The sequence below is a fragment of the Phyllopteryx taeniolatus genome, chromosome 11, assembly GCF_024500385.1.
Source record: "Phyllopteryx taeniolatus isolate TA_2022b chromosome 11, UOR_Ptae_1.2, whole genome shotgun sequence".
NCBI lineage: Eukaryota > Metazoa > Chordata > Actinopteri > Syngnathiformes > Syngnathidae > Phyllopteryx > Phyllopteryx taeniolatus.
The window spans coordinates 28,133,793-28,149,151 of NC_084512.1; the positions used below are offsets into that span (position 1 = coordinate 28,133,793).

Consider the following 15,359-nt stretch of genomic DNA (forward strand, 5'->3'; position numbering starts at 1 on the left):
CTCCGTCGCGCCTCAGGCTGGATTGCAAGGAGCTTAATATGTCCTCGGCGCCATCGGGCTGCCTGCCCTCTAAAATGGAAATGGTCCAATGACACAGCGGGAATATCAGAAATGTCGGCGCATCCGTCTTTTCCCCAGGGCTTCTTCACGAGGAGCACATCTGCTGCGGAAACTCCTCCGAAGGACATGTCCATCACCAATGACGGACCCACTCGCTCAGTGGGCCGCCTGGGTCCCAAACTACAACCCCAACCTTCTGGTGTATGCGACTTGGCCACCAGGAGGCAGTGTGATAAAACCCCAATTCCAATGAAGATGGGACGTTGTGTTAAACATAAATAAAAACGGAATCCAATGATTTGCAAATCCTGTTCAACCTATATTTAATTGAATACACTACAAAGACAAGATATTTAATTTTCAAACTGATCAACTTGATTGTTTTTAGCAAATAATCATGAACTTAGAATTTTATGGCTGCAACACGTTCCAAAAAAGCTGGGACAGGTGTCAACAAAGTTGAGGAATGCTGAATAAACACCTGTTTGGAACATCCCACAGGCGAACAGGCTAATTGGGAACAGGTGGGTAGAAAAGGAGCTTCCCTGAATTGCTCAGTCATTCACCTCGCAAAGATGGGGCGAGGTTCACCTCTTTGTGAACAAGTGCGTGAGAAAATAGTCCAACAGTTTAAGGACAATGTTCCTCAACGTACAATTGCAAGGAATTGAGGGATTTCCTCATCTACGGTCCATAATATCATCAAAAGGTTCAGAGAATCTGGAGAAATCACTGCATGTAAGCGGCGAGGCCGAAAACCGTGACCTTTGATCCCTCAGGCGGCAACTGCATCAAAAACCGACATCAATGTGTAAAGGATAACACCGTGTGGGCTGAGGAACACTTCAGATAACCATTTTCAGTAAATACTGTTCGGCGCTACATCCGTAAGTGCATCTTGAAACTTTACTATGCAAAGCAAAAGCCATTTATCAACAACACCCAGAAACGCTGCCGGCTTCTCTGGGCCCGAGCTCATCTAAGATGGACTGAGGCAAAGTGGAAAAGTGTTCTGTGGTCCGACCAGTCCACATTTTCAATTGTTTTTGGAAATTGTGGACGTCGTGTCCTCCGGGCCAAAGAGGAAAAGAACCATCCGGACTGTTATGGACGCAAAGTTCAAAAGCCAGCATCTGTGATGGTATGGGTTTGTGTTAGTGCCAATGGCATGGGTAACTTACACATCTGTGAAGGCACCATTAATGCTGAAAGGTACATACAGGTTTTGGAGAAACATATGCTGCCATCCAAGCAACGTCTTTTTCACGGACACCCCTGCTTATTTCAGCAAGACAATGGCAAACCACATTGCGCACGTGTTACAACAGCGTGGCTTCGTAGTAAAAGAGTGCGGGTATTAGACTGGCCTGCCTGCGGTCCAGACCTGTCTCCCATTGGAAATGTGTGGCGCATTATGAAGCGTAAAATAGGACAACAGAGACCCCGGACTGTTGAACAGCTGAAGCTGTACATCGAGCAAGAATGGGAAAGAATTCTGCCTCCAAAGATTCAACAATTAGTGTCCTCAGTTGCCAAACGTTTATTGAATGTTGTTCAATAAACAGCAGTGGCCCGACTGGACCATCCGCCATCATCCCCTGGACTCACGGCAGTGGCGTCCTTGAGCAAGACACTGATACCCCGTAATTTCATCATCAGCAATTTCCTTTTAAGAAAATCATTGTTTGAATTGTACCAACGCTTCCAAGAATTGGAGTGGGATTCCTGGAATTGTCATTGAGTTGAGTAAATGAATAGATTGCTACTCTTGAAAAACTGCTTTTCTGTGTTGTTTTTGCTTGTGTAGCCCCTGTTTATTTATGACTTTAGGACAGGACCATCGTGTCTTTGGACCTATTGCTTAAATTTAGTTCTGGGGTAATTTATCAGGGTCAAAAGAACTCCTAAACAGCTGGGTAGTACTTTGTCCAGGCACCTTCGGAGGACCATTATGTGTTTGGACTGAGAAAAGAACTGGGAAGACACTGCTTGGGCTGGGGTAATATTTTTGAAAGGTGCTGAAACTCTTGGAGGACCGGTGTCTCTGTGTTTGGACCACAAGATCGATGGGAAACGGGGTCATTTATAAATGTCAAAAGAAGAACCTGCTAGCCTTTGTTTTGGCATTTTGGGTGGGGTCTGCAGCAACCTTTTAGTTCCAAGAAGTACTAAAAGTTCTTGTAACTTTAGGAGAGTACGAAAACACACACACATACACACAAAGACATGTTACCCAGTCTGGCCCAGTTGGGGTGGGCCCTCCTGTTTCTACTGGGGTCCTGCAGGTCCGTTGGGGAGGGGCCCCCCCCGGGACAGCGCAGGTCCTCGGGCCCGCCCCCCCCACCTCGCCGGTGACAAAGTGGCTGAGCTGCTCCAAGGTTCGGCCCCCTCTGCAAGAAACGCGCTCGGTTCAGGACCTCCGGCCCGCCACCATCGCAGAAGTCAAAGGGAGGCCGGGGGTTGCTTGGGTACGACGGAGAGGAAAAGTCAAACAACTGGGTCGACTGGGAAGCTGACTCACATTATAGCAGGTAGGTTGAAGGGGGGAAGGGGGTTTGCTGAGTTTCATTAGCCTTCCACACACAGAAGCCACTTTCACACTGACCACGAAAGCAGAATTTTTTAAGCTTTGTACCCGTGTCAATGTGTGTAAGGTACCGATATGTGAAGTTTAACACCTGAGACTCACTTCCCTTGCCCCTTTGTGTTGAAAGCAATTGCCACAAGCTAAGTGAATTATCTAAATGCGTCAAGCCGCAGTAGCTCAACTCACTTGAGTAACTCCCCACGCAAACTAGCTGACGGTTTTGCAAATGATCAGCCAGCTAACTCTACACTCTCATCTGCTGACGCCCACGTCACTCACCGGGTCAGGCCCTGCCTTTCAAGCCATATACACTCATAGTCACGGATACTACAGTAGGCGATCCGAACCGGACAAAAACAGTACCTGCACCTCACATGTACGTTATTGCGTTTAATAAAGAAACATCTATTTCTGTCCAATGACTCGAATAATCAGTGGGCTAATCGATCATAGACTAATAAACTAATTTACAGGTGGACGTCAACCCCGGACTCTTTCACACAGACGACTTTGAACGACAGTGTGAAAGGGGCTACAGGAGGAGAACTCTTTGTTGGCACGAAGGAAAGAAGCAACATCTTTGTGTACAATCAAAACGATCTGCTGCCTGCTCGCTGGCGCCACAAGACGGGAGAAATTTCCGCTAAAGTGGAACACAAAGGGGCCGCGCGCGGGAGGGATGTTTCCTCGATTACTGGCTGAAAAGACGACAATTGTTTGTGAGGAGAGCGGATCGATGGGACGAGCTCAGCAAACGAGGAGCCCGGAATAGAAGCTTCCCCAAGCTGCCTGGCAAATTGGGGCCGGGCGGCTATAGATTTCTTTAGAGATGAAACAAATGCAAATGTTTGTATCAATGACCTCATTTAACGCGGTAGCGGGCAAACGCTGACACAAAGTAGGCTGCCGTGTTGTCCGCTCACGGGAGATTGCTGCGCTTTGTGATCGAAACGAGGAGTCTTTATCAGTGTTTCTCAAACTTTATTGAGCCAAGGCACATATTTCAAAGTGCATGAGAAAAATATTACAAACATGAACATCAAAAAAAGTATTTAAAAAGTATCATGAATACCATATCCCAATATGAAACATGAATAAAAAGAAAAACTGTTATAAAGTGCATTTATTGTACATACTCTCATATTTGTGTGTTGGATGCGTGCCTTGAACGGCGTCAATGATGTAAATTAGCCCCACTGTGATGCCACAATTCAGCTAAATTAAAAAGCTCACAGACACAGTTTGAGATATACTCCGGTAACGAATATTAACTAAGTTGTTTCATTTCATACTTGATGGATGGGCAGTCACTCAAGTTGCACAACGATATGTATACAAAAAATAGTCTCTTCTACATAACGTCCCCTCTCAAATGCCTCCTGCATTCAAAGACAAACAATGCAACGCTACATCCATCCATCCATCCATCCATTTTCTGAACCGCTTAATCCTCACAAGGGTCGCAGGCGTGCTGGAGCCAATCCCAGCCATCTTCGGTCGCCAGCCAATCGCAAGGGCACACATAGAAACAAACAACACGTTCACAATGAACCTGCCACGCATGTTTTTGGGATGTGGGTGGGAAACCGGAAAGCCACGCAGGCACGGGGAGAACATGCAAACTCCACACAGGCGGGGCCGGGGCTTGAACCCCGGTCCTCGGAACTGTGAAGCAGACGTGCTAACCGGTCGTCCACCGTGCCGCCGCAAAGCTACATTAGTTATAAAAATGACAGGAAATACTCTCGTCCTGCTAGTTGTTCTGGGAAAGCGACAAGCGAGCGAGGATGTTTAATCAAAGAATAGCCGCGCGGTGTCCACTCTAGAGGAAATTCCATTAAGACCAAAGCCTCGTGAGGCTGATGCTTTAATCCCGCCGGCCGACTGTGCGGCTGACAGCTCGCAAAGCTCGGCCGACGGCGACTTGACGCACCTCCCCGTGGATACTTGGCACCCTGACCGGCACGATTATTACCACGCGTCGCTAAACACGCCGTGAATTATGAAAATACAGCCTAAAACGAAACGATGTGTGGTTTTCCCTTCTGGGTAGTGCCTGTAAAAGATGACATTTTACACCTTTTTGGGTCGGGGAAATGTTAACCCTGCAGTTTTCGTAGTATCAAGTTGCGAAAGGAATCGTGGGTTTGAGATTTTAAAACCTCACGCTTGTTTTTGTCTTTGCCTGTTGTGTCGAAAGCAATTTTTACTGCAACTATTTTCTACATCAAACTCGTCACTGCTGCTGATGTTATGTTATGCTCTGATCTGAAAACGAGAAGCCGCAACAGTTGCGTGAAAGTGGGATAGTGGAAAGTTCGCACCGTGGTGTGAGGTTCCACACCTGACACTCGCTTCTCTTGTCCCGTTGTGTTGAAAGCAATTGTCACTGTCCGAAAACTATTTGATACATCAACGCTAATCAATTTGAGACTCCTGTGCCAATTGTTTTCACACTGCCTGTAAATGTTGGAGTTTTCCGCCTTTTTTTCACTCTCCAGTTTGAGAACCACTGGCGAAAGGATTCCATTTTCATTTCGAGTCATTTTGGTCGTGACCGCGCGGATGTGTGTAATGTGCTCTCAAGTTTCTCCACACTGCCGTCAGTGTGTTTAAAAAAGTTAATCGGGCGTATTTGCATGCACGGCAAAGCGACGGCGGGCGGCAGACCTGCCGGACCTGGCGCGGGGCCACCTCCCGCTGATTGGAGCTGTCAGCCGCTTTTATTAATGATGACAAATCACCCGGCGGCCTCGCATCCAATAAAAGGTCTCTCGGAGGGGCTCAAACCTGCTCGCCTTCGACTAAATGATTTTCTTGGCCCGCCGTGAGCCCAGCCGGCGGTCGGACAGGCGACCCGGCTGCCATCGGAACGCCGAACAGCCGGATGCCACCGTTGTGACGCGGGAACGTGATCAATTAGGAGGCGCCGTGGGGGTTAAGAAAAAGGTGGCTGGAAGGTTTGACCTTCGCAAGGATTTGAATGGAAATTAAGCACGATTTGAAAACTAATACCTCATAAATGTCTTCATTTACTACTGTAACAAATACTTAAATGAGAAAATATATAGCTGTGACAAACAACCATGAACGAGGCCTCACAAGCCAGATGGACTCAATGCGAACGGACAAAATGTGCAATTCAGCTTTGCCCGTCCGCTGCGTACGAGTGCTTCAAATTTGCGAGCAATCAGACAAAATCTCGAGGATGAGCTCACCTTTAAAGAATGCCCCTAAATCGGGCACTTCAAAGCTAAGTGGCAGACTTGTTGAGACTTTTTCATGATAGATAAAAGTTCGTGCTGTTCAGTCAAATTGGGTTGTGAAGATTACTTTTCCAAAAATTCTGGTGGCGCTACCAAGCCCACTTTTAGACTGTGACATGTAGCAAACAAACTCAGCGTTGTTTATCTGTTTAGTGCACACTTTCACATTTGGAAAAGAAAAATTCTGGAGGGGGCGAAGTCTTTAAAAAGGTACATTTTCACCCGGATGCCTACCAAAAGCGTTGAGTTTGCAAATGGGAAACCCTTCAAACTGGAGATTAATTTGGCCTGGGAGTAATAACAACAAAAAAACTAAACAATTTCAAGAGGGTTCTAAATCTCCAGAGATGAAATAAGAATTTCCAAACTAATTCCAGCCGCTGACACTTTCATGAGTTTTTCCTTAAATTAGAGGCTGATGGGCTGAAGCATTTCAACTGGATAATAGTGTTTTTAATACCTGGTGGTAATAATTTGTGGACATGGCGCATTGCTTCCCTTTCCTGACTGCGGCAGTAAACATCTCCATGGCAACAGAGCCGTACCAATAACAGATGATGGACTACATGAGAAAATGGTGAAGTACACCACAGAGACTTGTGGTCTGTACAGCGGCACGTGGCGCAAATGTAACAAGCTGCTGCTGATGATGCTGATGATGATGATGATGATGTGATTGCTAAGTTGGTGCAGTCGGGCAATCACAAAATCAATCTTTCCAAAACCACCGACAACTTCAACCAGATAAATCAGATTCTGGGTCCCGCATTTTCCTATTTGCGCGAAAAGTCACCAACCAATTTTATAAATGTGCCACGGTGGACGACTGGTTAGAGCGTCTGCTTCACAGTTGTGAGGTCTGGGGTTCAATCCCCGGCCCCGTCTGTGTGGAGTTTGCATGTTCTCCCCGTGGGTTCAATCCCAAAAACATACATGGTAGGTTCATTGACGACACTAAATTGCCCGTAGGTGTGAATGTGAGTGCGAATGGTTGTTTGTTTGTATGTGCCCTGCGATTGGCTGGCAACCAGTTCAGGGTGTTCCCCGCCTCCTGCCTGATGTTTGCTGGGATAGGCTCCAGTATGCCCGCGACCCGCGTGAGGAGAAGCGGCTCAGAAAATAGATGGATGGAGAATTAAACAATTTGTGCATCATGGTGAATTCACTGCGGCACTTTCTGGTGTGTGCGACTCGGCCACCAGGAGGCAGTGTAATAAAACCCCAATGCCAATGAAGTTGGGACGTTATGTTAAACATAAATAAAAACAGAATACAATGATTTGCAAATCATGTTCAACCTATATTTCATTGAATACACTTCAAAGACAAGATATTTAATGTTCAAACTGATCAACTTGATTGTTTTTAGCAAATAATCATTAACTTAGAATTCTATGGCTGCAACACGTTCCAAAAAAGCTGGCACAGGTGGCAAAAAAGAGTGAGAAAGTTGAGCAATGCTCATCAAACACCTGTTTGGAACATCCCGCAGGTGAACAGGCTCATTGGGAACAGGTGGGTGCCATGATTGCTTCCCTGAATTGCTCAGTCTTTCACAAGCAACGATGGGGCGAGGTTCACCTCTTTGTGAACAAGTGCGTGAGAAAATAGTCCAACAGTTTGAGGACAATGTTCCAATGTTGGGTTGTACATTCATGCAGACATAAACAAAGAAGAGTTCCACAACTACTGTAAGTGATTCAGTAACCTTCAGTAACATGAGTTGGTTTTCGCAGCTCATAAATTATATATGCCCGTGAGTGTTGTCATATGTACCGTCTGTGTTCAACTACCCATTGCTTATCACGGTATAACACTGCGAGTAACAATGCTATTTGTTAGCCTGTCTATGGCATTTCCATTTGTGTGTTGGCATTAAGCTAGCTGACTTGAAGGCAAACGTATCGTTGTAACTTGTCTTAAAAAACACAACAATGTGTAATTCACTTTGTTTTAGATTTAGATTGACAGCAAACGTCAACTGGGAGCGGCATTAAACAGCTGGAGATCTTTTTGGAAGAACTGTTCTCAATGTGAAGTCAAATTGGCTTCAGAGGCAATTTTTTTTTTTTTTAAACTCAGTCGCTGCCATGGACGTTTATATTTGTCAACCGGAATCCAGCCATTTGCTGCCAAGGACGTGTGTGCGTGTGTGTGTGTGTGTGTGTGTGTGTATATATATATATATATATATATATATATTACAGTATTATGTTCAGTATGTTCAGGAGTGGAAGGCGATCTTGGTCAGCTGGACTGTGAGATTCAGGCTTTTAAATCATCACATTGACTGACAGATCCCTGTAGATGGCGTCGTTGCATTGCTTTGGATTTGAGATCAACACAGCTTTTGAGTTGAAAATACAGATGAAGCCTCACACCCAAACAGAGTATGCGTGTCGGTTGGTAGCACAAAGTGTGTGTCGCAATTGTGAGAAAGATGACGCAGTCGTTGAAGAGAATGGCGAACACAATTTAAAAAAGCCACTGACGTTCAACTTGAGACATGCGCTGAGTCAGCATCGCTCATGGCGGGTTTCTTCATTGTATCTGTAAAGATATGAATTTTTTTGTCATCAATAGCATTTCTTTGTATTTGTTGTTTTATAGTTTGAGGTGTCACAAAAGCAAAAAAACATTAGCGTCACAGTCACTGTTTCTTTTCCCAAAAACCTTTTTGGTTAGAAATGGGCATTTTGGGTGAAATCAACCCATGTTTTACTGTCGATTACTAAAGAATGGAAACAGCTAGAAACAAACTTTTTTTTCTGGTGAAAGAAAAGAGTCTGCTCTTTCTTCCGGTAGGGTCGCAATATTCTGTGGGTCTTGAAAGATCAGTGAAAATGCTCTTAAATGTTTGGCAACGTGAGGAACTCTGCTTTGAAAACCGTCCGCGACCCCCGTTTGGGAGCCAAGCCACCAGTTAAGAATCGCTGCGTTAAACCGCATCTAACTGTGAATCTGCTGACTCCTCCTCTCCCGCATCAGCGCCGCATGGCTGCCTGTATGCCCCCCAAAAAATTCGAAAGAAAGAAAAGAGGAACGTCAAGGAGACAAGGTCAGTGATAGCGAATCCCAAAAGGGCCGCTTCCTTCTCCACCAGCTGCGAGCGTCCATCGCGGGCCCCCGCTGACCAATAGCGCTTTGGAAGCTTCCGTGGGCAGAGGAGCAGAGAATGCAGAACGGGAGGGTTGGGGGTAGAGAGAAAAATCAATAGATTCTTGTAGACACGGCCTCAGGTTTCCAATCTAACACGCGGCGCTATTGATCGGGCGAGGAGGAGAGCAGACCGACTCGGACGGCCGTGGGCATGCCGAAACGGGCGACGTCGGACGATGATTTCTCCAAAGCCGACCGAACTTTCCAAGCGACACGCCTCCGAAAACACCTTAAAAATAAAATCAACGCAAAAACATCCAAATTAACTCTATCATCATGCAAATACAGCAGTGACGGAAGGACGCTATTTATTTGGGGGTATTAAAAGGCGTGGTTTTTTTTTTTAATTTGATTGATTTTATAGATGGAATGATATGGCCTCAAAAATAAAATCGCCATTTTGTTCACAAATTCTGATTTCTGATTTTAATCGCTATTTCCCCCTTTGTTTAGAAATGACAATCAAAAACATTATTTTCTTAAAAATCAACGTGTTTGATGGATTTAGGATTTGTGATATGACCTCCTAAAACTCTCAAATCTGATTTTCATTGATTTTCCCCCTGTTGCTTTGAAAAAGCAAATGTCAATCCAAAATGTTTTGCTTTTATAAAAATCAATCAATCAATAAATGTCTCTTTGTAACTGTTACACCAGACTGGCATTATACTTTGAATCTGGCGCGCAACAGGGTCATTTGTGGCTAACTTGTTGCTTCAAAACATGTTTATGGATGGATTACGATGAGGGATATGGTTTTTCAAATCAAATCTCAGATATTTATTCACAGAATTCCCATTTTCACTTAGAAAAAGTAAATGACAAAAAAGTTTGTATTCATCAAATTGATTTTGTAGATGGATTTAAGGTTCGTGCTATTGTCATAAAAAAAAAACAAAAAAAAAACATTGATGTGTTTTCATAAAAATCCGATTTATTTGTTTCCCCTCCCTTTTGCTTGGAGAAAAAGCAAATGACAATCAAAAGATGTTTTATCTCCAACTCAATTTTATAGATGGATTTAGAATGAGTGATATTGTCATAAAGAAATAGCAGAGATTTAAAAAAAAAACATCCAAATGACATTTCTGATTTGAATCAGTTTTTTGCCCTTTCGCTTGGAAAAAACAAGTGGCAATCCAAAAGGTTTTGCCTTTATAAAAATATCTAAATAAATCAATGTTCATTTGTCATTGTTACACCAGACTGCCAGTATACTTTGAATCTGACGCACAACATGGTCATTTGTGAACGTGTGAAAGCACTTCAAATTCCAAAGTAAAGCCCCCCCGTCAGCGTGAAAGGATTATCAGTCGAAGCGCCGCAGCGTTAAGTGGAATGATGTCACAGCAGCTTCAAGGAACTGACGCCAAGATGATTCTATTCTGGGAAACGATGACGACGACGGAAGGTGCAAATCAATGAGTTGATCAGCCGGAAGTGAAGCTGCGCTGTTTGTGCGAACATCTCCATCAACTTCTGATGTGCTGATGGTCAACTTGCTGCCAGCACGCCAGAGCCTTTCTATTTTTAGGCGCTCGTCGTCGTCGTCGTCATCTTCTTCTTCCAGCTCAACCTCTGCTTTATCTTGTTATTATTATAACGTGACGGATCGTGTCTTACATTACAATACAGGGGGTCCACTTTTTAAAATCTTATAACAAGTCAATCCTTACTCAAATGATCTGCTTTTAACGAGATGTGGAAAATCTAACTCATTATAAAGGAGACAAATGATGTGTTTGTTTGTTTGCAATTTAAAGAAGTCCCCAGGTGACTGAACATTTTCTTTTGTGGCATGCCTTCGTCAAAAGACCCCAAGGATCAACAATTATCGCACTTTTGGAACATCCTATTTCCTTTCTTGCTAAATTAAATCAGCCGTTGCAGGGGACGGCCTCATCCTAAATCCATTTTTTATTTGTCGACACAAATTGATTTTTGTCTGGCGAGGGTGGTGCTCTCAATGTTTTTGGGTTCAGGGAACTTCTACAAGAGAGACATTTCTCCAAGGACACCCATCAGTTTTATGTGTGTACGCCTGAATTTGGAAAAACTCATACTAGGGAATTTGGAATTATTAGCACCGATGGGAAGCGAGGCTAAATTACCAAGCTTTTTTTTTGCCTACGCCATTTAGTATACAGTAGGTGGAATATGGGGTCAATATTTGACCATCATGTCACAGATTTGAAGCAGCCATTTTGGGCGAATTCCAGAACTCGCACGCTGACAAAGTCCGACAAGGAAATTCGGCCAAATGAGCCACGGCGACATGAAGTTGGACAGCAATGACAGGTAAAGTGACGCGCTCAACTTGTGAACTAGGAAGTTGCTGATGTGAGCCTCCATGAAGCATAGCAACATACTCAACATGTCGTCAGTCAGCCAAGTGTAAATTTTTAAAAAAGTTAGAAAGATCAGGCAAGATGCTTCTTCACGGCAAAGCAAATCCTGTTTCTACCTCTACAAACTCCTCCGCATTCCCCTCGTGACTTTATCTTTATCTCCCATGAGCGCGAGCACACACACAAACGCGCACACACACACACACACACAGTTTTATCTCCACACATTGGCAGCCCATAATGTCAAAAGCCTGAGTATAAGATTCACCCCCCACCCCACAACATTTTTTGCAGCCTGCTAAGCAAATACAGTGTGTCTACGTCAGGTTTCTTCCTAAACGGATTTGTTGACAATCTGTATCAAACTTGTTTTCTTGTAACATATATTCCCTGCATTTCCCCCCCCCCCCCCCCCCATACAATCCTATATTTAAATTGAACAATAGTTGTGATCCTCAAACTTGTGGACAGGAGAGCATAAATAACAATAACAATCCAGTGTAAGCGTAACTTACTTCCGCATTTGGCAAAACAGGTGAAACCAGGAAGGATCGGGCCAAAAAAACAAGAATATCGAGGGGATTAGAAAAAAAATAGATCTTGAATGAGCGGAGGTTCCGCGAATAAGTACATCTACGAATGCCGAACCACAAATACGCGGGCGTCCGAAGTATTCTTTATTCTCTGCGAAAAACAACTGATGTTACTGCAGCTTACTGATTCCCTTGAAGTCGTCGTGAAACTCATCTTTATTTTTCTGCATGACTGCATTACACTGCCCCCCAGTGGCCAAGTCCCGCCCACCAGAAGGAGTCATTATTTACATTCCATTTAGTTATGTTGTTACGATATATTTTGGTCAAGTACACTATTACAGAGTGATATTTACCTTATCAAAAAAAAAAAAAAAAAAAAAATTTCAAAATGATTCGTTGTTTTGTCGGGGGAGGCTGGAACAGATTAATGGCATTTCCATTCATTCCAATGGGGAAAGCTGATTTGAGATAGCAATGATGGATAATAATAACAATGTTGTGTGTGTGTTATATTATATATATATATAAAATGAGTTAGTGGCCTCTTGAGAAGGACTTGCTGCGCAGCCAGCGTGGTCGGAGCGGCGCCGCCAGCCCTCCGGCTTCTGGCGGCCGCCCCCATAGCAGATGTTTCATGCACGCCGGTTTCCGCGATGCGTTTGAAGTGTCGACACGTCGAGTGGGTGAAGCTCAGCCAGCCAGCCGACGGGGAAGAGGAAGATGCAGATTAAGGAGCGAGGGGGCAACACAAACACACGTCAACACACAGTGAGCGAGGGAGCGAGGGAGCGGGGGGGGGGGGGGGGGGGGGACCTCCTTAACAAGCCGGGGAAGCGCTTTGTAATTCCTGCAGGGACGCTTGTCAAACATGCAGCTTGAAAAAGAAATTGCTCCCAAATACAGGCGGCGAGGAGGCTAATCCAAACTCCAGCAAGAGTGTGAAAAGTAGGGCCGGGGGGCTGCATACTGTACATACCACCCGCTCCGTTCTTTAATCCAGGCGGTTAATTAAAATGTATGTATTAGCCCAGCCGTTGTCAGGCCGCGATCTCCAACTCTCGCTGGAGCGGTTCGCAGTCGCCTGTGAAGCGGTCGGGATGAGAATCGCCAATATTTGCATCTTTGATTATCTGAAAATTGAATAAAAAATATTGCTCAAACAATTTTTACGTAAACATGGCCCTTGAGCACTACATTTTCCCGCCCCTGCCCTCGAGTCTGTCTTGTGACAAACCTTCAAAACTTTTCTGTTTATTTCACAAGGTCCTTGAGGATGCTGCGTTATCGCTTGCAAACAAAAAAAAAAAAACTGCAGGAATATTCCTGAGTGGCACTTTGAGGAAGCTCTAATGTAAATCTCATCTGTTTGCAGCCGTAGCCCGACAAGTCTGGCCGCTGCCCAGACACTCCATTATGTCACTTTTTAGCCTGACTTTGACATTTCTCTCCTCATACTTCTTTTCAAGAGATTTTCTTTTAAAAGGTTCTTTGGCGCAGCGGCCCGACATCGTTTCAAAGCCGGCCGTCTACTTGGCAGGAACAGGAAATGTGCGCGATTGCCTAGACGGGCTGCTCGAGGAATCAAAGCAGAGTCAACAGGATAAAGGAGCTTGCCGTGAGACCGCTTTCAACTCAATAAATAACAAGCTCACAAAAAGAGTACGCAATTAATTCAGGCCTAACTGGTTTGCTGCTTCAATGGGCTGCTGTAAAAATAAAAATAAGTCAACAGGAAAAGAGCTTTGTGCGAGACCATTTTGAAGCATTAGAATCAAAAACACAAGATTGCACAATTAACACATTTCTTTCTGCCTAAAAAGGCTGCCGAAAGAGGAAAATCGTTTGGGAAAAGGGAAAAAAAGCATCACAAAAGTACACAATAAATTCAGGCCTAACTCGTTTGCTACCTAAATAGGCTGGTGTATAAATGAAAACAGAAGTCAACAGAAAAAAAACCAAAAGTGCCAAGTGTGAGGCCATTTTCAACCAAAGGAAAAACGCACAGCAAGCCTGGTTCAGGCCCAGCTAGCTGCCTAGCATGCCGCCTAAATGGGCTGCCATATGCATTTTACAAAAGAACGTAAAGGAGAAAACATTTTGAAGTACAGCAATAACAGCCACACAAGACGAATGCACAATTCATTCAGGCCCAATTAGCTTGCTGAATTAGCTTCTTTGGCGTAAGACCACTTACTACAGCTACAGCAATAACAACCATGCAAGACGGATGCACGATTGCTTCAGGCCCAACTAATCGCTACCTACACAAACTGCTTGAGCTCAATTACGATTGTCGACTACGACCCTATTGCCGGCAGATCTGGGAGGAAAAGTGACTTAGAACCCATCATTCACCACGCGACAATCACTCGGGATCATCTTTGAGAGACGTCCGATAATTTGATCTGACTTTGATCAGAATGCTGGAATTCGTCCCGATTATCGACCTGTGCGCTTGTGCGCTTTTGACCGTTTGTTGGCTATGCTTGACTCGTTCTCGTCTGTGATGAGCCGTGTTAGCTGATTTGTTTTATCGTCATGTGTGGGGCCTGCTGGCATTTTAAAAATAGCAACGTGGTACGCACATCCGCTTTAGATGCTATTTATTCTCCGGCCACCCACGATATGATGTCACTCGTACGAGTAGGAAGAGCATTGTTGTTGTTTTTAGGGCACCCGAGCCCACTGTGAGGCTAAAAGCAAGTTGTGGAGGATGAGGAGGCCCGAGTGCGTCCCTTTGATTTGACGTGTCTTCCGTATGCCCGTCCGTCTTAGCCTGCAGCGGCGATCGCGCACGACTCGTGAGACCGGGCAGAATGTGCAAATATCAGAACATCGCCATCTAGGGATGATCGTGGCTTTGACGCACGCACACACAAACACACACTCGCAACAAAGTGGAAAGATTTGGTTACTGCACTGGTTACTGTTGATTTTTCAGGTGTGTCTCCTTTACTGGAGTATGGAAGGGCAACAATTAATCCATTAATCGACAATTAATTGATTATCAAAATAATAAAAGAATTGTTAGTTGCAGCCCTAGTTGAGTATTGATTTTATTGAATTATTATTTTTTTTTTACTTGTACTCCCTGCATTTGAAAAACGACATTTGAACGTTCTACTCCTTGCTTGGCCAAAATGGGCTCGTTACCTTTTCAAAATCCACGCATGACGACGGAGCTTTCAAAGATGCAACTACAGAGATTAAGAGAAGCCAAGAAGAAGACATTCCTCACCCATGGCCTTCTTCAAGAGGTTTTTTGTTTTGTTTTGATGTTGTGGGCAACAAGAATGATTTGCGGTGAATGTGTTGTGTGAGCTTAAAAACTTTCAGCTTCTGGTATTAAAAAAATATTCAGCTAATTGGTACTCTTTTCAGTTGTTATTGTTAGCTAATTTAG

At 44.4% G+C, this 15,359-nt stretch overlaps 1 protein-coding gene across 1 annotated transcript in view; it reads right to left on the reverse strand.

Annotated features, from left to right (window-relative positions):
• Positions 1-15,359, reverse strand: part of gfra1a (gdnf family receptor alpha 1a) — a 65,701-nt gene that overhangs the window by 42,547 nt on the left and 7,795 nt on the right. The window contains 2 exon segments of the mRNA XM_061789861.1: positions 2,294-2,366; positions 2,368-2,450. Coding sequence (XP_061645845.1) covers positions 2,294-2,366; positions 2,368-2,450 — 156 coding nt within the window.